The sequence below is a fragment of the Nerophis lumbriciformis genome, linkage group LG17 (assembly GCF_033978685.3).
Source record: "Nerophis lumbriciformis linkage group LG17, RoL_Nlum_v2.1, whole genome shotgun sequence".
Lineage (NCBI taxonomy): Eukaryota > Metazoa > Chordata > Actinopteri > Syngnathiformes > Syngnathidae > Nerophis > Nerophis lumbriciformis.
In genome coordinates this window covers 9,697,447-9,724,749 of record NC_084564.2, presented here as the reverse complement: position 1 = coordinate 9,724,749, position 27,303 = coordinate 9,697,447, and the positions used below count along the sequence as shown (strand labels likewise).

Genomic DNA, 27,303 nt, shown 5'->3' with positions numbered 1-27,303 from the left:
TAGTATTGTTATTTGTATTATTGTTATGGTTATTATTATTGTTGTTTTTATTATGTATTTATTATTGTTATTATCATTGTTTTTTGTTGTTGCTATTATTAGTGTTGTTATTATTATTGTTATTATCATTGTTTTTTATAATTGTTATTAGTGTTGTTATTATCATTGTTATTATTTTTTATTATTATTATAGTTGTTATTTTTAGTATTATTATTCATATTATTTTATTATTCTTATTATTGTTGTTTTTATTATTGTTTTTAATTGTATTGTTTTTTGCATTATTGTTATGGTTATTAAAATTGCTATTTTATTATTGTTATTATTGTTGTTTTTATTAGTATTGTTATTGTTATTATTGTTATGGTTATTAATATTGTTGTTTTTATTATGTTTTTATTATTGTTATTATCATTGTTTTTTATTATTGTTGTTATTAGTGTTGTTATCATTATTGTTGTTGCATTGAGTGAACAACAGATACAAAGTGGGCCATCATGTGAAAGAAGATGAATTTAAAAAATATTATTGATGTTGACGACCAACAGGAAGTGAGTTGTTGGTTTTTTTACACACACACACACACACACACACACACACACACACACACACACACACACACACACACACACACACACACACACACATCCATTTTAGCATGGCTGGGGCCCCGAGGGCCCGGGCTCGGGCAGATGGGTCACAATCGGAGGCAAACGTCAGCGCGTGACAAAGATTGTTTTGGCGAGCGCTGGAGGAAATCGATGCGATGAAAAGGTTTGTTTCCCCTAAAAGCCGCCGTCTTTCATGGCGCTCGCAGGAGATATAAATCTGCTGACCTTGTAGAGGCGTAGGCCTCGCTGCTTATTGCACACTACATCTCACACATGGCCGCCTCGCCAAGGCTGCCTCTGATCACTAAAACCCACAGCAACATTTCCCTCAGTTTACCTGCTGCCCGCTCATGCTAACTCATGTTTATGCTAACTCGACGTCCCACTGGGGTGAGTTTTTCCTTGCCCGTATGTGGGCTTTGTACCGAGGATGTCGTTGTGGCTTGTGCAGCCCTTTGAGACACTTGTGATTTAGGGCTATATAAATAAAGATTGATTGATTGATTGATTGAACTCATGTTTAATGCTAGCTCATGTTTGATGTTAACTCATATTTATGCTAAATCATGTTTGATGTTAACTCATGTGTGATGCTAACTCATATTTATGCTAAATCATGTTTGATGTTAACTCATGTGTAATGCTAACTCATATTTATGCTAAGTCATGTTTGATGTTAACTCATGTGTGATGCTAACTCATATTTATGCTAAGTCATGTTTGATGTTAACTCATGTGTGATGCTAACTCATATGTATGCTAAGTCATGTTTGATGTTAACTCATGTGTGATGCTAACTCATATGTATGCTAAGTCATGTTTGATGTTAACTCATGTTTATGCTAAGTCATGTTTGATGTTAACTCATGTGTGATGCTAACTCATATTTATGCTAAGTCATGTTTGATGTTAACTAATGTGTGATGCTAACTCATATTTATGCTAAGTCATGTTTGATGTTAACTCATGTGTGATGCTAACTCATATTTATGCTAAGTCATGTTTGATGTTAACTCACGTTTATGCTAAGTCATATTTATGCTAAGTCATGTTTGATGTTAACTCATGTGTGATGCTAACTCATATTTATGCTAAGTCATGTTTGATGTTAACTCATGTGTGATGCTAACTCATATTTATGCTAAGTCATGTTTGATGTTAACTCATGTTTATGCTAAGTCATGTTTGATGTTAACTCATGTGTGATGCTAACTCATATTTATGCTAAGTCATGTTTGATGCTAACTCATGTGTGATGCTAACTCATATTTATGCTAAGTCATGTTTGATGTTAACTCACGTGTGATGCTAACTCATATTTATGCTAAGTCATGTTTGATGTTAACTCATGTGTGATGCTAACTCATATTTATGCTAAGTCATGTTTGATGTTAACTCATGTGTGATGCTAACTAGGGATGATGTTCGAAACCGGTTCTCCCGGTTGTTCGATAAGAAAAGAACCGATTCCATGGACTCAAATCCCTTTTTGAGAACCGGTTCCCGTTATCGAGGCCACTATAGTAAAGAAAAAGAGTTGGTTCTTTATTCGAATCCCTGGGAAAGAATCCCGTCCCACAGGAAATGCCCTGTGGGACGGCAATGTTCTGCCCATTTGATTGTAGACTCTTACTGACACCTTGTGGCGATATGAAAATACTACGCGTCATTAGTTTGGGCACTTCCGGGTTGGCGACGTCAGTTCAATTTATGAGACAATTGAGAAGTAGACAAGTTGTGTTAGCTCTTACAAGCCTTGGAAAAGATAAGTCTGTAAGTAAACTGTTTTAACTTGTTTATGTAACTCAATATTAAGGTGGAAAGTGGTTAAATTTGATAGTAAGATGTTTCTTGAAAAACAATTTTTGTGCAATGTTTCAATGGATGTTTTGAGGACTTAAAATGGCTGCCAGTCGTGTATTTCCACCATCGAAATAATTTTTTGGAAGAAGAATTGTTGATCGATGACTGTGGTGTTCTTAGTGTCATAGTGTGTAGTTAGTATGTTCCAATAGCAGCAGAAGTGCACTTTTTGGAGAGGTGTATTATTTTCAGTTTCCTCCTCCGCACCCTCCCATGATTTGTTTAGTTAGGGACTTCAGGAATCCGTCTCTTAAGGGGGGTACTGTCATCTCTCGTCATGCTTTTGTTGTTTTTGTTACAAATTAATAAAACATAACATTGAGAAAATAATAGTAGTAATACTAGCAATAAATATAATAGAAAATAACACAATAACAAAATAAAAAATAAACCTAACTTAAGAAGCGTTTAACAGGATCAGTAAAAAGCCTGGTTAAAATGATATTGTGATATTCTAGTCTTATTTATACTTTCTTAAAAATATATAATTTCTTATTTCTTATTATTGGTTTATATTTTTTATTGTTAAAATGCTCTTCTGCTATAAAGTTTTCGGGGAGCTCAAATACAAAATGATGATGTCACTGTCAAAGCATGGTGATATGACAATGCAATGGAACGTTTACAATAAAAACAAAAATAAAATAAAATGATAACCAATATTTCAGAGTAATTCCTACTAGTAAAATAATATTTGTGTACATTCCAATTATAGAACAGGTCATGTCTTGTCATGCTCTTGTTGTTTTTGTTGCTAATTAAAACAACATGACATTGATAAAATAATAGTAGTAATACTAGTAATAAATAAAATAGAAAATAAAACAATAATATAATAATAAAATAAAATAAACAACATATGAAAGGTTCAACAAGATCAGTAAAAAGCCTGGTTAAAATGATATTATAATGTTTGAGTCTTATTTAGGTGTTTTTAGAAAATACACAGTATATTTTATTCTTAATTATTGGTGTATTTTTTTTAATTAATAAAATACTCTTCTGAAATAAATAAAAAAATGGCGATATGACAATGGAATGTTTACAATAAAACAAAACAAAAATAACATTGTAGCCAATATTTCAGAGTAATACCCACCAATAAATCAATATTTGTGTAACTTCAAATAATTTTGATCCACATCTTATAAATGTTACAAGTGATTGTTTCCTCGATTAAAAAAAACCCTCCCCGCCCCATGACTTGTTTTGTTTGGGGTGTCTGGAATCCGTCCCTTAAGGGGGGGTACTGTCATGAACTGTTCCCCTGTCCCCCGGATCATGTCTTTTTGTTGCAAATTAAAACAACATAACATTGAGAAAATAATAGTAGTAATACTAGCAATAAATGAAATAGAAAATAAAACAATACAAATAATAATAAAATAAAATAAACAACATATGAAAGGTTTAACAGGATCAGTAAAAAGCCTGGTTAAAATGATATTATAATGTTTGAGTCTTATTTAGGTGTTTTTAGAAAAATATACAGTATATTTTATTCTTAATTATTGGTGTATTTTTTTTTATTGTTAAAATGCTCTTCTGAAATAAATAAAAAAATGTAGCCAATATTTCAGAGTAATTCCCACCAATAAATCAATATTTGTGTAACTTCAAATCATTTTGATCCACATCTTATAAATGTTACAAGTGATTGTTTCCTCGATTAAAAAAACCCTCCCTTCCCATGACCTGTTTTGTTTGGGATGTCTGGAATCCGTCCCTTAATGGGGGGGGGGGGGGGGGGGGGGGGTACTGTCATGACCTGGTCCCCTGTCCCCCGGATCATGTCTTTTTGTTGCAAATTAAAACAACATAACATTGAGAAAATAATAGTAGTAATACTAGCAATAAATAAAATAAAAAATAAAACAACAAAAATAATAATAAAATAAACCAAACAACTTATGAAAAGCTTAACAGGATCAGTAAAAAGCCTGGTTAAAATTATATTGTAATATTCAAGTCTTATTTAGGTGTTTTTAGAAAAATATACAGTATATTTTATTCTTAATTATTTGTGTATTTTTTTTTTAATTGTTAAAATGCTCTTCTGAAATAAAGTTTTTAGGGGTGCTCGAATACAAAATGAGGATGGCGATATGACAGTGGAATGTTTACAATAAAACAAAACAAAAATAAAATTGTAGCCAATATTTCAGAGTAATTCCCACCAATAAATCAATATTTGTGTAACTTCAAATAATTTTGATCCACATCTTATAAATGTTACAAGTGATTGTTTCCTCGATTAAAAAAAAACCTCCCCTCCCATGACTTGTTTTGTTTGGGGTGTCTGGAATCCGTCCATTAAGGGGGGGTACTGTCATGACCTGTTCCCCTGTCCCCCGGATCATGTCTTTTTGTTGCAAATTGAAACAACATAACATTGAGAAAATAATAGTAGTAATACTAGCAATAAATGAAATAGAAAATAAAACAATACAAATAATAATAAAATAAACTAAACAACATATGAAAGGTTTAACAGGATCAGTAAAAAGCCTGGTTAAAATGATATTATAATGTTCGAGTCTTATTTAGGTGTTTTTAGAAAAATATACAGTATATTTTATTCTTAATTATTGGTGTATTTTTTTTTATTGTTAAAATGCTCTTCTGAAATAAAAAAAAAAATGTAGCCAATATTTCAGAGTAATTCCCACCAATAAATCAATATTTGTGTAACTTCAAATCATTTTGATCCACATCTTATAAATGTTACAAGTGATTGTTTCCTCGATTAAAAAAAACCCTCCCCTCCCATGACTTGTTTTGCTTGGGGTGTCTGGAATCCGTCCCTTAAGGGGGGGTACTGTCATGACCTGTTCCCATGTCCCCCGGATCATGTCTTTTTGTTGCAAATTAAAACAACATAACATTGAGAAAATAATAGTAGTAATACTAGCAATAAATGAAATAGAAAATAAAACAATACAAATAATAATAAAATAAAATAAACAACATATGAAAGGTTTAACAGGATCAGTAAAAAGCCTGGTTAAAATGATATTATAATGTTCGAGTCTTATTTAGGTGTTTTTAGAAAAATATACAGTATATTTTATTCTTAATTATTGGTGTATTTTTTTTTATTGTTAAAATGCTCTTCTGAAATAAATAAAAAAATGTAGCCAATATTTCAGAGTAATTCCCACCAATAAATCAATATTTGTGTAACTTCAAATCATTTTGATCCACATCTTATAAATGTTACAAGTGATTGTTTCCTCGATTAAAAAAACCCTCCCTTCCCATGACCTGTTTTGTTTGGGATGTCTGGAATCCGTCCCTTAATGGGGGGGGGGGGGGTACTGTCATGACCTGGTCCCCTGTCCCCCGGATCATGTCTTTTTGTTGCAAATTAAAACAACATAACATTGAGAAAATAATAGTAGTAATACTAGCAATAAATAAAATAAAAAATAAAACAACAAAAATAATAATAAAATAAACCAAACAACTTATGAAAAGCTTAACAGGATCAGTAAAAAGCCTGGTTAAAATTATATTGTAATATTCAAGTCTTATTTAGGTGTTTTTAGAAAAATATACAGTATATTTTATTCTTAATTATTTGTGTATTTTTTTTTTAATTGTTAAAATGCTCTTCTGAAATAAAGTTTTTAGGGGTGCTCGAATACAAAATGAGGATGGCGATATGACAGTGGAATGTTTACAATAAAACAAAACAAAAATAAAATTGTAGCCAATATTTCAGAGTAATTCCCACCAATAAATCAATATTTGTGTAACTTCAAATAATTTTGATCCACATCTTATAAATGTTACAAGTGATTGTTTCCTCGATTAAAAAAAAACCTCCCCTCCCATGACTTGTTTTGTTTGGGGTGTCTGGAATCCGTCCATTAAGGGGGGGTACTGTCATGACCTGTTCCCCTGTCCCCCGGATCATGTCTTTTTGTTGCAAATTGAAACAACATAACATTGAGAAAATAATAGTAGTAATACTAGCAATAAATGAAATAGAAAATAAAACAATACAAATAATAATAAAATAAACTAAACAACATATGAAAGGTTTAACAGGATCAGTAAAAAGCCTGGTTAAAATGATATTATAATGTTCGAGTCTTATTTAGGTGTTTTTAGAAAAATATACAGTATATTTTATTCTTAATTATTGGTGTATTTTTTTTTATTGTTAAAATGCTCTTCTGAAATAAATAAAAAAATGTAGCCAATATTTCAGAGTAATTCCCACCAATAAATCAATATTTGTGTAACTTCAAATCATTTTGATCCACATCTTATAAATGTTACAAGTGATTGTTTCCTCGATTAAAAAAAACCCTCCCCTCCCATGACTTGTTTTGCTTGGGGTGTCTGGAATCCGTCCCTTAAGGGGGGGTACTGTCATGACCTGTTCCCATGTCCCCCGGATCATGTCTTTTTGTTGCAAATTAAAACAACATAACATTGAGAAAATAATAGTAGTAATACTAGCAATAAATGAAATAGAAAATAAAACAATACAAATAATAATAAAATAAAATAAACAACATATGAAAGGTTTAACAGGATCAGTAAAAAGCCTGGTTAAAATGATATTATAATGTTCGAGTCTTATTTAGGTGTTTTTAGAAAAATATACAGTATATTTTATTCTTAATTATTGGTGTATTTTTTTTTATTGTTAAAATGCTCTTCTGAAATAAATAAAAAAATGTAGCCAATATTTCAGAGTAATTCCCACCAATAAATCAATATTTGTGTAACTTCAAATCATTTTGATCCACATCTTATAAATGTTACAAGTGATTGTTTCCTCGATTAAAAAAACCCTCCCTTCCCATGACCTGTTTTGTTTGGGATGTCTGGAATCCGTCCCTTAATGGGGGGGGGGGGGTACTGTCATGACCTGGTCCCCTGTCCCCCGGATCATGTCTTTTTGTTGCAAATTAAAACAACATAACATTGAGAAAATAATAGTAGTAATACTAGCAATAAATAAAATAAAAAATAAAACAACAAAAATAATAATAAAATAAACCAAACAACTTATGAAAAGCTTAACAGGATCAGTAAAAAGCCTGGTTAAAATTATATTGTAATATTCAAGTCTTATTTAGGTGTTTTTAGAAAAATATACAGTATATTTTATTCTTAATTATTTGTATATATTTTTTTTAATTGTTAAAATGCTCTTCTGAAATAAAGTTTTTAGGGGTGCTCGAATACAAAATGAGGATGGCGATATGACAGTGGAATGTTTACAATAAAACAAAACAAAAATAAAATTGTAGCCAATATTTCAGAGTAATTCCCACCAATAAATCAATATTTGTGTAACTTCAAATAATTTTGATCCACATCTTATAAATGTTACAAGTGATTGTTTCCTCGATTAAAAAAAACCCTCCCCTCCCATGACTTGTTTTGTTTGGGGTGTCTGGAATCCGTCCATTAAGGGGGGGTACTGTCATGACCTGTTCCCCTGTCCCCCGGATCATGTCTTTTTGTTGCAAATTGAAACAACATAACATTGAGAAAATAATAGTAGTAATACTAGCAATAAATGAAATAGAAAATAAAACAATACAAATAATAATAAAATAAACTAAACAACATATGAAAGGTTTAACAGGATCAGTAAAAAGCCTGGTTAAAATGATATTATAATGTTCGAGTCTTATTTAGGTGTTTTTAGAAAAATATACAGTATATTTTATTCTTAATTATTGGTGTATTTTTTTTTATTGTTAAAATGCTCTTCTGAAAAAAAAAAAAAAAATGTAGCCAATATTTCAGAGTAATTCCCACCAATAAATCAATATTTGTGTAACTTCAAATCATTTTGATCCACATCTTATAAATGTTACAAGTGATTGTTTCCTCGATTAAAAAAAACCCTCCCCTCCCATGACTTGTTTTGCTTGGGGTGTCTGGAATCCGTCCCTTAAGGAGGGGTACTGTCATGACCTGTTCCCATGTCCCCCGGATCATGTCTTTTTGTTGCAAATTAAAACAACATAACATTGAGAAAATAATAGTAGTAATACTAGCAATAAATAAAATAAAAAATAAAACAACAAAAATAATAATAAAATAAACCAAACAACTTATGAAAAGCTTAACAGGATCAGTAAAAAGCCGGGTTAAAATTATATTGTAATATTCAAGTCTTATTTAGGTGTTTTTAGAAAAATATACTGTATATTTTATTCTTAATTATTGGTGTTTTTTTTTTTTAATTGTTAAAATGCTCTTCTGAAATAAAGTTTTTAGGGGAGCTCAAATACAAAATGAGGATGGTGATATGACAATGGAATGTTTACAATAAAACAATACAAAAATAAAATTGTAGCCAATTTTTCAGAGTAATTCCCACCAAGAAATCAATATTTGTATAACTTCAAATAATTTTGATCCACATCTTATAAATGTTACAAGTGATTGTTTCCTCGATTAAAAAAAACCCTCCCTTCCCATGACTTGTTTTGTTTGGGGTGTCTGGAATCCGTCCCTTAAGGGGGGGTACTGTCATGACCTGGTCCCCTGTCCCCCGGATCATGTCTTTTTGTTGCAAATTAAAACAACATAACATTGAGAAAATAATAGTAGTAATACTAGCAATAAATGAAATAGAAAATAAAACAATACAAATAATAATAAAATAAACTAAACAACATATGACAGGTTTAACAGGATCAGTAAAAAGCCTGGTTAAAATGATATTATATAGTTCGAGTCTTATTTAGGTGTTTTTAAAAAAATATGCAGTATATTTTATTCTTAATTATTGATGTATTTTTTTTTTATTGTTAAAATTCTCTTCTGAAATAAATACAAAAATGGCGATATGACAGTGGAATGTTTACAATAAAACAAAACAAAAATAAAAATGTAGCCAATATTTCAGAGTAATTCCCACCAATAAATCAATATTTGTATAACTTCAAATAATTTTGATCCACATCTTCTAAATGTTACAAGTGATTGTTTCCTCGATTAAAAAAAACCCTCCCCTCCCATGACTTGTTTTGTTTGGGGTATCTGGAATCCGTCCCTTAAGGGGGGGTACTGTCATGACCTGTACCCCTGTCCCCCAGATCATGTCTTTTTGTTGCAAATTAAAACAACATAACATTGAGAAAATAATAGTAGTAATACTAGCAATAAATGAAATAGAAAATAAAACAATACAAATAATAATAAAATAAACTAAACAACATATGACAGGTTTAACAGGATCAGTAAAAAGCCTGGTTAAAATGATATTATAATATTCGAGTCTTATTTAGGTGTTTTTAGAAAAATATACAGTATATTTTATTCTTAATTATTGGTGTATTTTTTTTTTATTGTTAAAATGCTCTTCTGAAAAAAAAAAAAAAAAGGCGATATGACAATGGAATGTTTACAATAAAACAAAACAAAAATAAAATTGTAGCCAATATTTCAGAGTAATTCCCACCAATAAATCAATATTTGTGTAACTTCAAATAATTTTGATCCACATCTTCTAAATGTTACAAGTGATTGTTTCCTCGATTAAAAAAAACCCTCCCTTCCCATGACTTGTTTTGTTTGGGGTATCTGGAATCCGTCCCTTAAGGGGGGGTACTGTCATGACCTGTTCCCCTGTCCCCCAGATCATGTCTTTTTGTTGCAAATTAAAACAACATAACATTGAGAAAATAATAGTAGTAATACTAGCAATAAATGAAATAGAAAATAAAACAATACAAATAATAATAAAATAAAATAAACAACATATGAAAGGTTTAACAGGATCAGTAAAAAGCCTGGTTAAAATTATATTGTAATGTTCGAGTCTTATTTAGGTGTTTTTAGAAATATATACAGTATATTTTATTCTTAATTATTGGTGTATTTTTTTTTATTGTTAAAATGCTCTTCTGAAATAAAATTTAAAAAATGGCGATATGACAGTGGAATGTTTACAATAAAACAAAACAAAAATAAAATTGTAGCCAATATTTCAGAGTAATTCCCACCAATAAATCAATATTTGTGTAACTTCAAATAATTTTGATCCACATCTTATAAATGTTACAAGTGATTGTTTCCTCGATTAAAAAAACCCTCCCTTCCCATGACTTGTTTTGTTTGGAGTGTCTGGAATCCGTCCCTTAAGGGGGGGGATACTGTCATGACCTGTTCCCCTGTCCCCCGGATCATGTCTTTTTAATGCAAATTAAAACAACATAACATTGAGAAAATAATAGTAGTAATACTAGCAATAAATAAAATAGAAAATAAAACAATAAAAATAATAATAAAATAAATCAAACAACTTATGAAAAGTTTAACAGGATCAGTAAAACACCTGGTTAAAATAATATTATAATATTCAAGTCTTATTTAGGTGTTTTTAGAAAAATATACAGTATATTTTATTCTTAATTATTGGTGTATTTTTTTTGAATTGTTAAAATGCTCTTCTGAAATAAAGTTTTTAGGGGAGCTCGAATACAAAATGAGGATGGCGATATGACAATGGAATGTTTACAATAAAACAAAACAAAAATAAAATTGCAGCCAATATTTCAGAGTAACTCCCACCAATAAATCAATATTTGTGTAACTTCAAATAATTTTGATCCACATCTTATAAATGTTACAAGTGATTGTTTCCTCGATTAAAAAAACCCCTCCCCTCCCATGACTTGTTTTGTTTGGGGTGTCTGGAATCCGTCCCTTAAGGGGGGGGTACTGTCATGACCTGGTCCCCTGTCCCCCGGATCATGTCTTTTTGTTGCAAATTAAAACAACATAACATTGAGAAAATAATAGTAGTAATACTAGCAATAAATGAAATAGAAAATAAAACAATACAAATAATAATAAAATAAAATAAACAACATATGAAAGGTTTAACAGGATCAGTAAAAAGCCTGGTTAAAATGATATTATAATGTTCGAGTCTTATTTAGGTGTTTTTAGAAAAATATACAGTATATTTTATTCTTAATTATTGGTGTATTTTTTTTTATTGTTAAAATGCTCTTCTGAAATAAATAAAAAAATGTAGCCAATATTTCAGAGTAATTCCCACCAATAAATCAATATTTGTGTAACTTCAAATCATTTTGATCCACATCTTATAAATGTTACAAGTGATTGTTTCCTCGATTAAAAAAAACCCTCCCCTCCCATGACTTGTTTTGCTTGGGGTGTCTGGAATCCGTCCCTTAAGGGGGGGTACTGTCATGACCTGTTCCCATGTCCCCCGGATCATGTCTTTTTGTTGCAAATTAAAACAACATAACATTGAGAAAATAATAGTAGTAATACTAGCAATAAATAAAATAAAAAATAAAACAACAAAAATAATAATAAAATAAACCAAACAACTTATGAAAAGCTTAACAGGATCAGTAAAAAGCCTGGTTAAAATTATATTGTAATATTCAAGTCTTATTTAGGTGTTTTTAGAAAAATATACAGTATATTTTATTCTTAATTATTTGTGTATTTTTTTTTAATTGTTAAAATGCTCTTCTGAAATAAAGTTTTTAGGGGTGCTCGAATACAAAATGAGGATGGCGATATGACAGTGGAATGTTTACAATAAAACAAAACAAGAATAAAATTGTAGCCAATATTTCAGAGTAATTCCCACCAATAAATCAATATTTGTGTAACTTCAAATAATTTTGATCCACATCTTATAAATGTTACAAGTGATTGTTTCCTCGATTAAAAAAACCCCTCCCCTCCCATGACTTGTTTTGTTTGGGGTGTCTGGAATCCGTCCCTTAAGGGGGGGGTACTGTCATGACCTGTTCCCCTGTCCCCCGGATCATGTCTTTTTGTTGCAAATTAAAACAACATAACATTGAGAAAATAATAGTAGTAATACTAGCAATAAATGAAATAGAAAATAAAACAATACAAATAATAATAAAATAAACTAAACAACATATGAAAGGTTTAACAGGATCAGTAAAAAGCCTGGTTAAAATGATATTATAATGTTCGAGTCCTATTTAGGTGTTTTTAGAAAAATATACAGTATATTTTATTCTTAATTATTGGTGTATTTTTTTTATTGTTAAAATGCTCTTCTGAAATAAATAAAAAAATGTAGCCAATATTTCAGAGTAATTCCCACCAATAAATCAATATTTGTGTAACTTCAAATCATTTTGATCCACATCTTATAAATGTTACAAGTGATTGTTTCCTCGATTTAAAAAAACCCTCCCCTCCCATGACTTGTTTTGTTTGGGGTGTCTGGAATCCGTCCCTTAAGGGGGGGTACTGTCATGACCTGTTCCCCTGTCCCCCGGATCATGTCTTTTTGATGCAAATTAAAACAACATAACATTGACAAAATAATAGTAGTAATACTAGCAATAAATAAAATAGAAAATAAAACAATAAAAATAATAATAAAATAAACCAAACAACTTATGAAAAGTTTAACAGGATCAGTAAAAGGCCTGGTTAAAATTATATTGTAATATTCGAGTCTTATTTAGGTGTTTTTAGAAAAATATACAGTATATTTTATTCTTAATTATTGGTTGTTGTTTTTTATTGTTAAAATGCTCTTCTGAAATAAATAAAAAAATGGCTATATGACAGTGGAATGTTTACAATAAAACAAAACAAAAATAAAATTGTAGCCAATATTTCAGAGTAATTCCCACCAATAAATCAATATTTGTGTAACTTCAAATAATTTTGATCCACATCTTATAAATGTTACAAGTGATTGTTTCCTCGATTAAAAAAACCCTCCCTTCCCATGACTTGTTTTGTTTGGGGTGTCTGGAATCCGTCTCTTAAGGGGGGGATACTGTCATGACCTGTTCCCCTGTCCCCCGGATCATGTCTTTTTGTTGCAAATTAAAACAACATAACATTGAGAAAATAATAGTAGTTATAGTAGCAATAAATGAAATAGAAAATAAAACAATACAAATAATAATACAATAAAATAAACAACATATGAAAGGTTTAACAGGATCAGTAAAAAGCCTGGTTAAAATGATATCATAATGTTCGAGTCTTATTTAGGTGTTTTTAGAAAAATATACAGTATATTGTATTCTTAATTATTAGTGTATTTTTTTTATTGTTAAAATGCTCTTCTGAAATAAATAAAAAAATGGCTATATGACAGTGGAATGTTTACAATAAAACAAAACAAAAATAAAATTGTAGCCAATATTTCAGAGTAATTCCCACCAATAAATCAATATTTGTGTAACTTCAAATAATTTTGATCCACATCTTATAAATGTTACAAGTGATTGTTTCCTCGGTTAAAAAAAACCCTCCCCTCCCATGACTTGTTTTGTTTGGGGTGTCTGGAATCCGTCCCTTAAGGGGGGGTACTGTCATGACCTGTTCCTCTGTCCCTCGGATCATGCCTTTTTGTTGCAGATTAAAACAACAAAACATTGAGAAAATAATAGTAGTTATACTAGCAATAAATGAAATAGAAAATAAAACAATACAAATAATAATAAAATAAACCAAAAAACTTATGAAAAGTTTAACAGGATCAGTAAAAAGCCTGGTTAAAATGATATTGTAATATTCGAGTCTTATTTAGGTGTTTTTAGAAAAATATACAGTATATTTTATTCTTAATTATTGGTTGTTGTTTTTTATTGTTAAAATGCTCTTCTGGAAAAAAAAAAAATGGCGATATGACAGTGGAATGTTTACAATAAAACAAAACAAAAATAAAATTGTAGCCAATATTTCAGCGTAATTCCCACCAATAAATCAATATTTGTGTAACTCCAAATAATTTAGATCCACATCTTATAAATGTTACAAGTGATTGTTTCCTCGGTTAAAAAAACCCCTCCCCTCCCATGACTTGTTTTGTTTGGGGTGTCTGGAATCCGTCCCTTAAGTGGGGGTACTGTCATGACCTGTTCCCCTGTCCCCCGGATTATGTCTTTTTGTTGCAAATTAAAACAACATAACATTGAGAAAATAATAGTAGTAATGCTAGCAATAAATGAAATAGAAAATAAAACAATACAAATAATAATAAAATAAAATAAACAACATATGAAAGGTTTAACAGGATCAGTAAAAAGCCTGGTTAAAATTATATTATAATGTTCGAGTCTTATTTAGGTGTTTTTAGAAAAATATACAGTATATTTTATTCTTAATTATTGGTGTATTTTTTTTTATTGTTAAAATGCTCTTCTGAAATAAATAAAAAAAATGGCGATATGACAGTGGAATGTTTACAATAAAACCAAACAAAAATAAAATTGTAGCCAATATTTCAGAGTAATTCCCACCAATAAATCAATATTTGTGTAACTTCAAATAATTTTGATCCACATCTTATAAATTTTACAAGTGATTGTTTCCTCGATTAAAAAAAACCCTCCCCTCCCATGACTTGTTTTTTTTGGGGTGTCTGGAATCCATCCCTTAAGGGGGGGTACTGTCATGACCTGTTCTCCTGTCCCCCGGATCATGTCTTTTTAATGCAAATTAAAACAACATAACATTGAGAAAATAATAGTAGTAATACTAGCAATAAATAAAATAGAAAATAAAACAATAAAAATAATAATAAAATAAATCAAACAACTTATGAAAAGTTTAACAGGATCAGTAAAACACCTGGTTAAAATAATATTATAATATTCAAGTCTTATTTAGGTGTTTTTAGAAAAATATACAGTATATTTTATTCTTAATTATTAGAGTATTTTTTTTTGAATTGTTAAAATGCTCTTCTGAAATAAAGTTTTTAGGGGAGCTCGAATACAAAATGAGGATGGCGATATGACAATGGAATGTTTACAATACAACAAAACAAAAATAATATTGCAGCCAATATTTCAGAGTAATTCCCACCAATAAATCAATAATTGTGTAACTTCAAATAATTTTGATCCACATCTTATAAATGTTACAAGTGATTGTTTCCTCGATTAAAAAAAACCCTCCCCTCCCATGACTTGTTTTGTTTGGGGTGTCTGGAATCCGTCCCTTTTGTTTGGGGTGTCTGGAATCCGTCCCTTTTGTTTGGGGTGTCTGGAATCCGCCCCGGATCATGTCTTGTCATGCTTTTGTTGTAATTTTCCTAGGTTTTTTGTTTAGTGCTGTTCTTAGCGCTCCGTGCCGTCCTTTGTTTAAAAACACAACGGTTTCTGTTTTGTTGATTAGTGTTCCCACCTGCTGCCATCACTAATCACTACACCCTGCGCAACATGTTACACCCAAGATCCGACTCCTGATGTCTGCGTAAAGTGGTGCCAAAAAGGGCGTGATGTGACTTCTTCTTACCTTTCTTGTCCCCGAAGAAGAGGGTCTGCTGCGCCGGGTTGGACCACTGGAGGGAGGTGTTGTCGTTGAAGTCCACCCTGCAGGTCATGTTGGCGGCCGCCTCCTCCAGCGCCGTCACGTTCTGAGTGATGGGGAACTGGCCATGGCCGCCTGCAAGGGGGAGGAGTCAGAGCTGAGGTCAGGGCGGCGCCTTAGTACAAGGTCTGTACTTTGATTGGATGGCGTTAAGGTGTGCACCCAGCAGAGAGAGGTCAAGGTGTGGCCGTCATGACATCGCCCGCATCAATCTAGTCGTCCTATCTCTGCACGGCGTCACACTGTCCGATAAATCTGATGTTTGTTTTTGTGTAGACGAAGCAGGGACAACAAAGTGTATTTATTGATCAAACCACACAATAGACCTACTCAGTGGCCTAGTGGTTAGAGTGTCCGCCCTGAGATCGGTAGGTTGTGAGTTCAAACCCCGGCCGAGTCATACTAAAGACTATAAAAATGGGAGCCATTACCTCCCTGGCACTCAGCATCAAGGGTTGGAATTGGGGGTTAAATCACCAAAAATGATTCCCGGGCGCGGCACCGCTGCTGCTCACTGCTCCCCTCACCTCCCAGGGGGTGATCAAAGGGGATGGGTCAAATGCAGAGGACGAATTTCACCACACCCAGTGTGTGTGACAATCATTGGTACTTTAACTTTAACTTTAATTGATGTAGCACACACCTACTTCCTGTTCCTGTCTACAGCGCTAAGCCTTCTGGGTATTGTAGTGTACAAACATTTTCTTCCTCGTTGCCCAAAGAACATGTTTTCATTTGCGATGCTAACCGAGCAAAGAGGCAGCATTTGCATGTTGGATTTAAATCTTTGAGGTTTGCAAAATTCTTCTACGTTAGCGTACCCTAACGTTAGCATGCTAACATTTCATTTTGCCGCCATCTTAGATGTATGTTGACTTTTCCTCTTGTTACCATGCTGATGTTAGCATACTCACATTTTAATGCTAGCATTTTAGCTATTTTTGTTAGCTTAAACCTAAAAATAATTCGCTTTTGATACTTTGCAGCATCTTAAAAGACTAAACTTTTTCTATATCCTGACGATGTTAGCATACTAACATTTTATGCTACAATTTTTTTCTAGTTTTATCCGTTTATACCTAAAAGTCATGGCTTTTGATACTTGTTGCCATCTAAGGCCTTTGCTGACTTTCCCTGTTAACATGCTAACGTTAGCATGCTAAAGTTTTATGCTAGAGTTATAGCAAATTTTTATCCGTTTCAACCGAAAAATCAAGGCTTTTGATATTTGGCACCATCTTAGACTGATGCTGAAAAATGTTATGCTAACATTTCATGCTAGCTTTTTATCTCATTTTATAAGTTGAAACCTAATAATCATGGCTTTTGACACTTTGCAGCATCTTTAAAGACTCAACTTTTTCTATATCCTGACGATGTTAGCATACTAACATTGTATGCTACAATTTTTTTTCGACTTTTATCCGTTTATACCTAAAAATCATGGCTTTTGATACTTGGCGCCATCTTAGAAGTACGCTAACTTTACCATGTTATCGTGCTAATGTTAGCACGATAACATTTTATTGTAACATTTGAGCTAATTTCATTTACTTCAACCTAAAAGTCATAGCTTTTGATACTTGTTGCCATCTAAGGCGTATTAACATGCTAACGTTAGCATGCTAAAGTTTTATGCTAGTGTTATAGCAAATTTGTATCCGTTTCAACCTAAAAATCAAGGCTTTTGATATTTGGCACCATCTTAGACAGATGCTGACTTTTTCTATGTTATGCTAACATTTCATGATAGCTTTTTATCTCATTTTATAAGTTGAAGCCTAATAATCATGTCTTTTGATACTTTGCAGCATCTTAAAAGACTAAATGTTTTCTATATCATGATGATGTTAGCATACTAACATTTTATGCTACAATTTTTGCTACTTTTGTCCGCTTATAGCTAAAAATCATGGCTTTTGATACTTGGCGCCATCTTAGAAGTACGCTAACTTTACCATGTTATCGTGCTAATGTTAGCACGACAACATTTTATTGTAACATTTGAGCTAATTTCATTTGCTTCAACATAAAAGTCATGGCGTTTGATACTTGTTGCCATCTAAGGCGTATTAACATGCTAACGTTAGCATGCTAAAGTTTTATGCTAGAGTTATAGCAAATTTTTATCTGTTTCAACCTAAAAATCAAGGCTTTTGATATTTGGCACCATCTTAGACAGATGCTGACTTTTTCTATGTTATGCTAACATTTCATGCTAGCTTTTTATCTCATTTTATAAGTTGAAACCTAATAATCATGGCTTTTGATACTTTGCAGCATCTTAAAAGACTAAACTTTTTCTATATCCTGACGATGTTAGCATGCTAACATTTTATGCTACAATTTTTTTTCGACTTTTATCCGTTTATACCTAAAAATCATGGCTTTTGATACTTGGCGCCATCTTAGAAGTACGCTAACTTCACCATGTTATCGTGCTAATGTTAGCACGATAAAGTTTTACGCTAGAGTTATAGCACATTTTTATCTGTTTCAACCTAAAAATCAAGGCTTTTGATATTTGGCACCATCTTAGACAGATGCTGACTTTTTCTATGTTATGCTAACATTTCATGCTAGCATTTTTTCTCATTTTATAAGTTGAAACCTAATAATCATGGCTTTTGATACTTTGCAGAATCTTAAAAGACTAAACGTTTTCTATACCATGATGATGTTAGCATACTAACATTTTATGCTACAATTTTTGCTACTTTTATCCGTTTTTAGCTAAAAATCATGGCTTTTGATACTTGGCGCCATCTTAGAAGTACGCTAACTTCACCATGTTATCATGCTAATGTTAGCACGATAACATTTTATTGTAACATTTGAGCTAATTTCATTTGTTTCAACCTAAAAGTCATGGCTTTTGATACTTGTTGCCATCTAAGGCGTATTAACATGCTAACGTTAGCATGATAAAGTTTTACGCTAGAGTTATAGCAAATTTTTATCTGTTTCAACCTAAAAATCAAGGCTTTTGATACTTGCCGCCATCTTAGAAGTACGCTAACTTTACCATGTTATCGTGCTAATGTTAGCACGATAACATTTTATTGTAACATTTGAGCTAATTTCCTTTGTTTCAACCTAAAAGTCATAGCTTTTGATACTTGTTGCCATCTAAGGCGTATTAACATGCTAACGTTAGCATGCTAAAGTTTTATGCTAGAGTTATAGCAAATTTTTATCCGTTTCAACCGAAAAATCAAGGCTTTTGATATTTGGCACCATCTTAGACTGATGCTGACTTTTTCTAAGTTATGCTAACATTTCATGCTAGCTTTTTATCTCATTTTATAAGTTGAAACCTAATAATCATGGCTTTTGATACTTTGCAGCATCTTAAAAGACTAAACTTTTTCTATATCCTGACGATGTTAGCATACTAACATTTTATGCTACAATTTTTTTCCCGACTTTTATCCGTTTATACCTAAAAATCATGGCTTTTGATACTCGGCGCCATCTTAGAAGTACGCTAACTTTACCATGTTATCATGCTAATGTTAGCGCGATTAAATTTTATTGTAATATTTGAGCTAATTTCATTTGTTTCAACCTAAAAGTCATGGCTTTTGATACTTGTTGCCATCTCAGGCGTATGCTGACTTTCCCTGTTAACATGCTAAAGTTTTATGCTAGAGTTATAGCTAATTTTTATCAGTTTCAACCTAAAAATCAAAGCTTTTGATATTTTGCACCATCTTAGACAGATGCTGACCTTTCCTATGTTATGCTAACATTTCATGCTAGCATTTTATCTCATTTTATAAGTTGAAACCTAATAATCATGGCTTTTGATACCTGGCACCGTCTTAGAAGAATGCTAAGTTTTCGTATGTCATCATGCTGATGTTAGCATGGTAACATTGTATGTTAGCATTTTAGCTCATTTCAACCTAATATTTGTGTATTTCGCTCCTTCTCGCCATCTTGCAAGTATGTCAATTGTTTCCGTTACATATCATGCCAATGTTGGCATTGTTAATCTTTTATAGTAGCATTTTAGCTTCAATCAACCCCTAGCCAGAGGTTCACAGCACAGCCAGCAGGCCCATCAAATTTACGTGTTATAGTCTCTCATCGTCGCTCATTAACCAACAAAAATGAGCGCTACAGATCGCTCTCAACAGTTCACAAATGCTCTTAACGTGTGCGGATAAATGATTTGGAAGTGGAACATAGATGAATGTTTAACAAGGACGAACGCGTTTTAAGCGTAAAACATACATGGAGAATGTCTGCAAGCGGACAATAAGAAAGTCTTTGGTGGTGTTTCTATCAATATTTATAATAAATTATTACTATTATTACAGATCAACTATTCTGTGTTCTAAATATTTTAGTTTTCATGCAAATTTCCCCCCAATTTTTTTTTATGAATATTTGTTGTGAACTAACCCTAACCCTTAAATATGTCAATAATATAATAACAATATTGATTTTGATTCATAATTAGTTTTTGACCAATGAGTTTTAAAGAAAAAAAACGCCTAAACCTCTAGATCTACTTCAGATCTATTCATTGATTATTATTTTTTTATTATTCATGTTTTTTCGTTTGTTCTATGCACTTTTTATTTTTTATTTATTTTTTTTAATTTTTTTTATAGCAAACACACAACAAATGCAATATTTTCCACCCAAAAATTTCAAAGTGGAATATTTGAAGTGTAGTAATTTGAGCCTTAAATATGTCAAAAATTCATAACAACATTGATTTTGATTCATTATTATTTTTACAGCAAGGAGTCAAAACAAAATCCCACTAAAATTATGAGGGATCCAAAAGGGTCCCACTCATAAAAATAAGTTATACATTTTTTTTTTTTTTTTTTACTTTCAACGCCTAAACCTCTAGATCTACTCATTGATTATTAGTTTTTATTATTCATGTTTTTTCGTTTGTTTTATGCACTTTTTTTCAATTTTTTTTTATAGCAAACACATAACATATGCAATATTTTCCACCCAAAAATTTCAAAGTGGAATATTTGAAGTGCAGTAATTGGAGCCTTAAATATGTCAATAATTCATAACAACATTGATTTTGAATCATTATTATTTTTACAGCAAGGAGTCAAAACAAAATCCCACTAAAATTATGAGGGATCCAAAAGGGTCCCACTCATAAAAATAAGTTATACATTTTTTTTTTTACTTTCAACGCCTAAATCTCTAGATCTACTCATTGATTATTAGTTTTTATTATTCATGTTTTTTCGTTTGTTTTATGCACTTTTTTTTAATTTTTTTTTATAGCAAACACATAACATATGCAATATTTTCCACCAAAAAATGTCAAATTGGAATATTTGAAGTGCAGTAATTGAAGCCTTAAATAAATAAATAATTCATAACAACATTGATTTTGATTCATTATTAGTTTTTGACCAATGTGTTTTAAAGAAAAAAATATCCGACTAAAATTCTGAGGGATCCAAAAGGGCCCCACTCATAAAAATAAGTCATACTTTTTTTTTTCACTTTCAACGCCTAAACCTCTAGATCTATTTCAGATCTATTCATTGATTATTATTTTTTATCATTCATGTTTTTTCGTTTGTTTTATGCACTTTTTAAAAATTTTTTTTATAGCAAACACATAACATATGCAATATTTTCCGCCAAAAAATGTCAAAGTGTAATATTTGAAGTGCAGTAATTGGAGTCCTAAATAAATCAATAATTCATAACAACATTGATTTTGATTCATTATTAGTTTTTGAGAAATGAGTTTTAAAGAAAAAGAAATCCCACTAAAATTCTGAGGGATCCAAAAGGGTCCCACTCATAAAAATAAGTCATACATTTTTTTTGTTTTACTTTCAACGCCTAAACCTCTAGATCTACTTCAGATCTATTCATTGATTATTAGTTTTTATTATTCATGTTTTTTCCTTTGTTTTATGCACTTTTCCTCCCCCTTTTTTTTTTATAGCAAACACACAACATATGCAATATTTTCAACCCAAAAATTTCAAAGTGGAATATTTGAAGTGCAGTAATTGGAGCCTTAAATATGTCAATAATTCATAACAATATTGATTTTGATTCATTATTATTTTTACAGCAAGGAGTCAAAACAAGATCCCACTAAAATTATGAGGGATCCAAAAGGGTCCCACTCATAAAAATAAGTCATACATTTTTTTTTTTACTTTCAACGCCTAAACCTCTAGATCTACTCATTGATTATTAGTTTTTATTATTCATGTTTTTTCGTTTGTTTTATGCACTTTAAAATTTTTTTTTTTATAGCAAACACATAACATATGCAATATTTTCCACCCAAAAATGTCAAATTGGAATATTTGAAGTGCAGTAATTGAAGCCTTAAATAAATAAATAATTCACAACAACATTGATTTTGATTCATTATTAGTTTTTGACCAATGAGTTTTAAAGAAAAAAATATCCGACTAAAATTCTGAGGGATCCAAAAGGGTCCCACTCATAAAAATAAGTCATACTTTTTTTTTTAACTTTCAACGCCTAAACCTCTAGATCTACTTCAGATCTATTCATTGATTATTATTTTTTATCATTCATGTTTTTTCGTTTGTTTTATGCACTTTTTAATTTTATTTTTTTATAGCAAACACATAACATATGCAATATTTTCCGCCAAAAAATGTCAAAAGTGTAATATTTGAAGTGCAGTAATTGGAGCCCTAAATAAATCAATAATTCATAACAACATTGATTTTGATTCATTATTAGTTTTTGAGCAATGAGTTTTAAAGAAAAAGAAATCCCACTAAAATTCTGAGGGATCCAAAAGGGTCCAACTCATAAAAATAAGTCATACATTTTTTTTGTTTTACTTTCAACGCCTAAACCTCTAGATCTACTTCAGATCTATTCATTGATTATTAGTTTTTATTATTCATGTTTTTTCGTTTGTTTTATGCACTTTCCCCCCCCTTTTTTTTTATAGCAAACACACAACATATGCAATATTTTCAACCCCAAAATTTCAAAGTGGAATATTTGAAGTGCAGTAATTGGAGCCTTAAATATGTCAATAATTCATAACAATATTGATTTTGATTCATTATTATTTTTACAGCAAGGAGTCAAAACAAGATCCCACTAAAATTATGAGGGATCCAAAAGGGTCCCACTCATAAAAATAAGTCATACATTTTTTTTTTACTTTCAACGCCTAAACCTCTAGATCTACTCATTGATTATTAGATTTTATTAGTCATGTTTTTTCGTTTGTTTTATGCACTTTATTTTATTATTATTTTTACAGAAAACACATAACATATGCAATATTTACCACCAAAAAATGTCAAAGTGGAATATTTGAAGTGCAGTAATTGGAGCCTTAAACAAATAAATAATTCATAACAACATTGATTTTGATTAATTATTAGTTTTTGAGCAATGAGTTTTAAAGAAAAAAAATCCCACTAAAATTCTTGGGGATTAAAAAGGGCCCCAAAAATATGTTTTTTTGTTTTGTTTTTTTATATAGCAAACACACAAAAAATGCAATTGTTCCTCGTAAAAATATTTTAAAGTAGAATTCTCGATGCAAAGTAATTGAAGCCTTCAATGGGTTAATAATTCATAACAACATTGATTTTAATTAATTTTTGAGTAGTGACCAAAGAAAATCCCACTAAAGTTCTTGGGGATCCAAAAGGGTCCCACTCATAATTGTGTTAAAAATAAGTCACACTTTATTTATTTTTTTACTTGGAATACTTATATCGATAGATCAACTTCCAATCTATCTGTCGGTTATAATTAAAAAAAAAAAAGTATGTTTTTTGTTTGTTGGTTTTATGCACTATTGGTATTTTTTTTAATAGAAACACAAAATATGCACTATTTTACCCCCAAAGTATTTCAAAGTGGAATATTTGATGTGAAGTAATTGTACCATTAAATATGTCAATAATTCCTAACAATATTGATTTTGATTCAGTATTATTTTTTGAGCAATACGTTTTAAAGAAAAAACAATCCCATTAAAATGCTGAGGGATCCAAATGGGTCCCACTCATAAAAATAAGTCATACATGTTTTTTTTACTTTCAACGCCTAAACTTCAAGATCTACTTCAGATATATTCCTTGATTATTATTTTTTTATGCACTTTTTTTAATTTTTATGGCAAACACACAAAATATGCAAACATTTCCACCAAAAAATGTCAAAGTGTAATATTTGAAGTGCAGTAATTGGAGCCTTAAATATGTCAATAATTCATAACAAAATTGATTTTGATTCATTATTATTTTTACAGCAAGGAGTCAAAACAAAATCCTACAAAAATTTTAAGGGATCTAAAAGGGCCCCAAGAATGTGTTTTTTGTTTTGTTTTTATAAGGCAAACACAAAAAAAATGCAATATTTTCCTCGAAAAAATATTTTAAAGGATCATTTTTGATGTGACGTAATTGTAGTCATCAATGAGTTAATCATTCATAACAACATTGATTTTAATTAATTTTTCAGCAATGACCAAGAAAAAACAAAACACAAAATTTATTGGGTATCCAAAAGGGTCCCACTCAAAAGTGTAAAAAATAAGTCATATATATATATATATATATATATATATATATATATATATATATATATATATATATATATATATATATATATATATATATATATATATATATGTATGTAATTATTTATTTTGTTGTTTTTCTTTGTTTGTTTGTTTTATGCCCTATTTATGATGAAAAAAAAAATGTTTTCACACAAAATATGTAATTTCCCGCCCCCCCCCCCAAAAAAATTATAAAGTGGAATATTTGATTCATAACAACATTGATTTTGATGAATTATTATTTTTTGAGCAATGAAGGTTTAAGAGTAAAAAAATCTGCATAGCAGATATGTGTTATTAGAGTCAACATTGCAACGTTTTCTCATTACATTTCAATTGTTTGCTCTTTTATGCCACTTTTTTTTCTTTATTAATGTTATTAAAATGAAAATAGGTGTGGGCTGCATATGGCCCTCGGGCCGCACTTTGGACACACCTGAATTGGAGACTGGTTGTGATTGTACCCATGATGCACTAGGCAAGAACCGTTTTACTTCACATTTGTTCCTCTAAGCATCTGTGGAGGGGGGCGTGGTCTGCGGGCTTGCCGCAGAGCGGGGTGTGTAAGGACCGGCCTCGAAGCCAGCGGCAGGTGAGTGGATTGCCCAGCTGGGACTGGTTATCTAATCACCTGTCGCCCTTAATAGCAGCAGCTGGACCGAGACACGTGGTTGGAGTTGGAGCGAGAGAGGGACACGGCGAGAGAAAACAAAGACTGAAAAGTGGCAGAACAGTGTGCTGTCGTGGCGTGTGCGCAAATAAAACAATTCTCAAACCTGACTACCGGGCTTACGAGAGGGTCTGTCCTGATCAGGGGAACCCACAGGAGGGCAACATCCACACCATGTTTTTGTATTTTATTTATTTTTATTAAATATACATATATATAATTTTTTTTCATTCGTATTAATATTCTTTTTAATTTGATACATTTCTTTGTGTTACTGTCCTCGCCCACTCGCCGGGAGTGGAGGATGAATTCACAGCAATCTAATTAGCATACAAGTTAACGGTCCCCCCCCGCTATAAATGACATTGTCCCCGCCCTCCCAGGTACGCTTGACCGCAGAGAGGTGTCAGTCCGGGGGGGGCGCAGCTGTCCGCCTCATTAGTCCCACTCGACCCCCCGGGCCCCCCGACCGCCAAAGATGTGCGGACCTTCTTTGACCTCCATTGTCCTGATGGACGCCCCTTGTCAGCTGGGGGACACAGTGAGTGAGTGAGTGAGTAGAGTGAGTGAGGAGAGTGGAAGTAAACTCCACACAAGAACTTTACACTTATTTTCCTCGTTAAAACATCCGACAATGTTCTCATTTAATGATTTCACTTCACACCTTCTGACTCTGTGTGTGTGTGTCTCTGTATGTGTGTGTGTGTGTCTCTGTAAGTGTGTGTGTCTTTGTATGTGTGTGTGTCTATGTATGTGTGTGTGTCTCTGCGTGTGTCTCTGTAAGTGTGTGTGTCTGTGTCTTTGTATGTGTGTGTGTCTGTGTATGTGTGTCTTTGTATGTGTGTGTGTGTCTGTATATCCATCCATCCATCCATTTTCTATTCTATTCTATTCTATTTTCTATTTTATTCCCTTTGGGGTCGCTGGAGCCTATCTCAGCTACAATCGGGCGGAAGGCGGCGTACACCCTGGACAAGTCGCCACCTCATCGCAGGTGTCTGTATATATATATATATATATATATATATATATATATATATATATATATAAATATATATATATATGTTTGTATGTATATATATATGTATATATATATATATAAAAAAAAAATATATATATATATATATCCATCCATCCATCCATTTTCTACCGCTTAATCCCTTCGGGGTTGTGGGGGGCACTGGAGCCTATCTCAGCTACAATCGGGCGGAAGGCGGGATACACCCTGGACAAGTCGCCCCCTCATCGCAGGTGTCTGTATATATATATATATATATATATATATATATATATATATATATATATATATATATATATATATATATATATATATATATATATATATATAAATATATATATATATATAAATATATATATATATGTTTGTATGTATATATATAAAAAAAAATTATATATATATATATATAAAAAAAATATATATATATATATAAATATATATATATATGTTTGTATGTATATATATATCCATCCATCCATCCATTTTCTACCGCTTATTCCCTTTGGGGTCGCGGGGGGCGCTGGAGCCTATCTCAGCTACAATCGGGCGGAAGGCGGGGTACACCCTGGACAAGTCGCCACCTCATCGCAGGGCCAACACAGATAGACAGACAACATTCACACTCACATCCACACACTAGGGCCAATTTAGTGTTGCCAATCAACTTATCCCCAGGTGCATGTCTTTGGAGGTGGGAGGAAGCCGGAGTACCCGGAGGGAACCCACGCAGTCACGGGGAGGACATGCAAACTCCACACAGAAAGATCCCGAGCCCGGGATTGAACCCAAGACTACTCAGGACCTTCGTATTGTGAGGCAGATGCACTAACCCCTCTGCCACCGTGAAGCCCGTATATATATATGTATATATATATATTAAAAAAAAAATATATACATATATATATATTTTATCGGCCGATAAATGCGTTAAAATGTGATATCGGAAATTATCGGTATCGTTTTTTTAAATTCATTTTTATTTTATTTGATTGTTTTTATTAAATCAACATAAAAAACACAAGATACACTTACAATTAGTGCACCAACCCAAAAAACCTCCCTCCCCCATTCACACTCATTCACACAAAAGGGTTGTTTCTTTCTGTTATTAATATTGTGGTTCCTACATTATATATCAATATATATCATTACAGTCTGCAAGGGATACAGTCCGTAAGCACACATGATTGTGCGTGCTGCTGGTCCACTAAT

The 27,303-nt window shown here is 31.6% G+C and overlaps 1 protein-coding gene and 1 long non-coding RNA gene across 4 annotated transcripts in view; one reads left to right on the top strand and one right to left on the bottom strand.

Moving 5' to 3' along the window:
• The window catches only part of cadm2b (cell adhesion molecule 2b), a 227,814-nt gene that overhangs the window by 30,742 nt on the left and 169,769 nt on the right, over positions 1-27,303 (bottom strand). For all 3 annotated transcript variants that reach the window (XM_061972403.1, XM_061972405.1, XM_061972406.1), the window contains one exon: positions 15,745-15,894. In XM_061972403.1, coding sequence (XP_061828387.1) covers positions 15,745-15,894 — 150 coding nt within the window. The remainder of the gene's footprint in view (positions 1-15,744; positions 15,895-27,303) is intronic.
• On the top strand, positions 647-25,130 carry LOC133614449 (uncharacterized). The gene is made up of 3 exons (XR_009816574.1): positions 647-775; positions 15,762-15,945; positions 25,054-25,130. It is a non-coding gene; the product is annotated as an uncharacterized lncRNA (long non-coding RNA).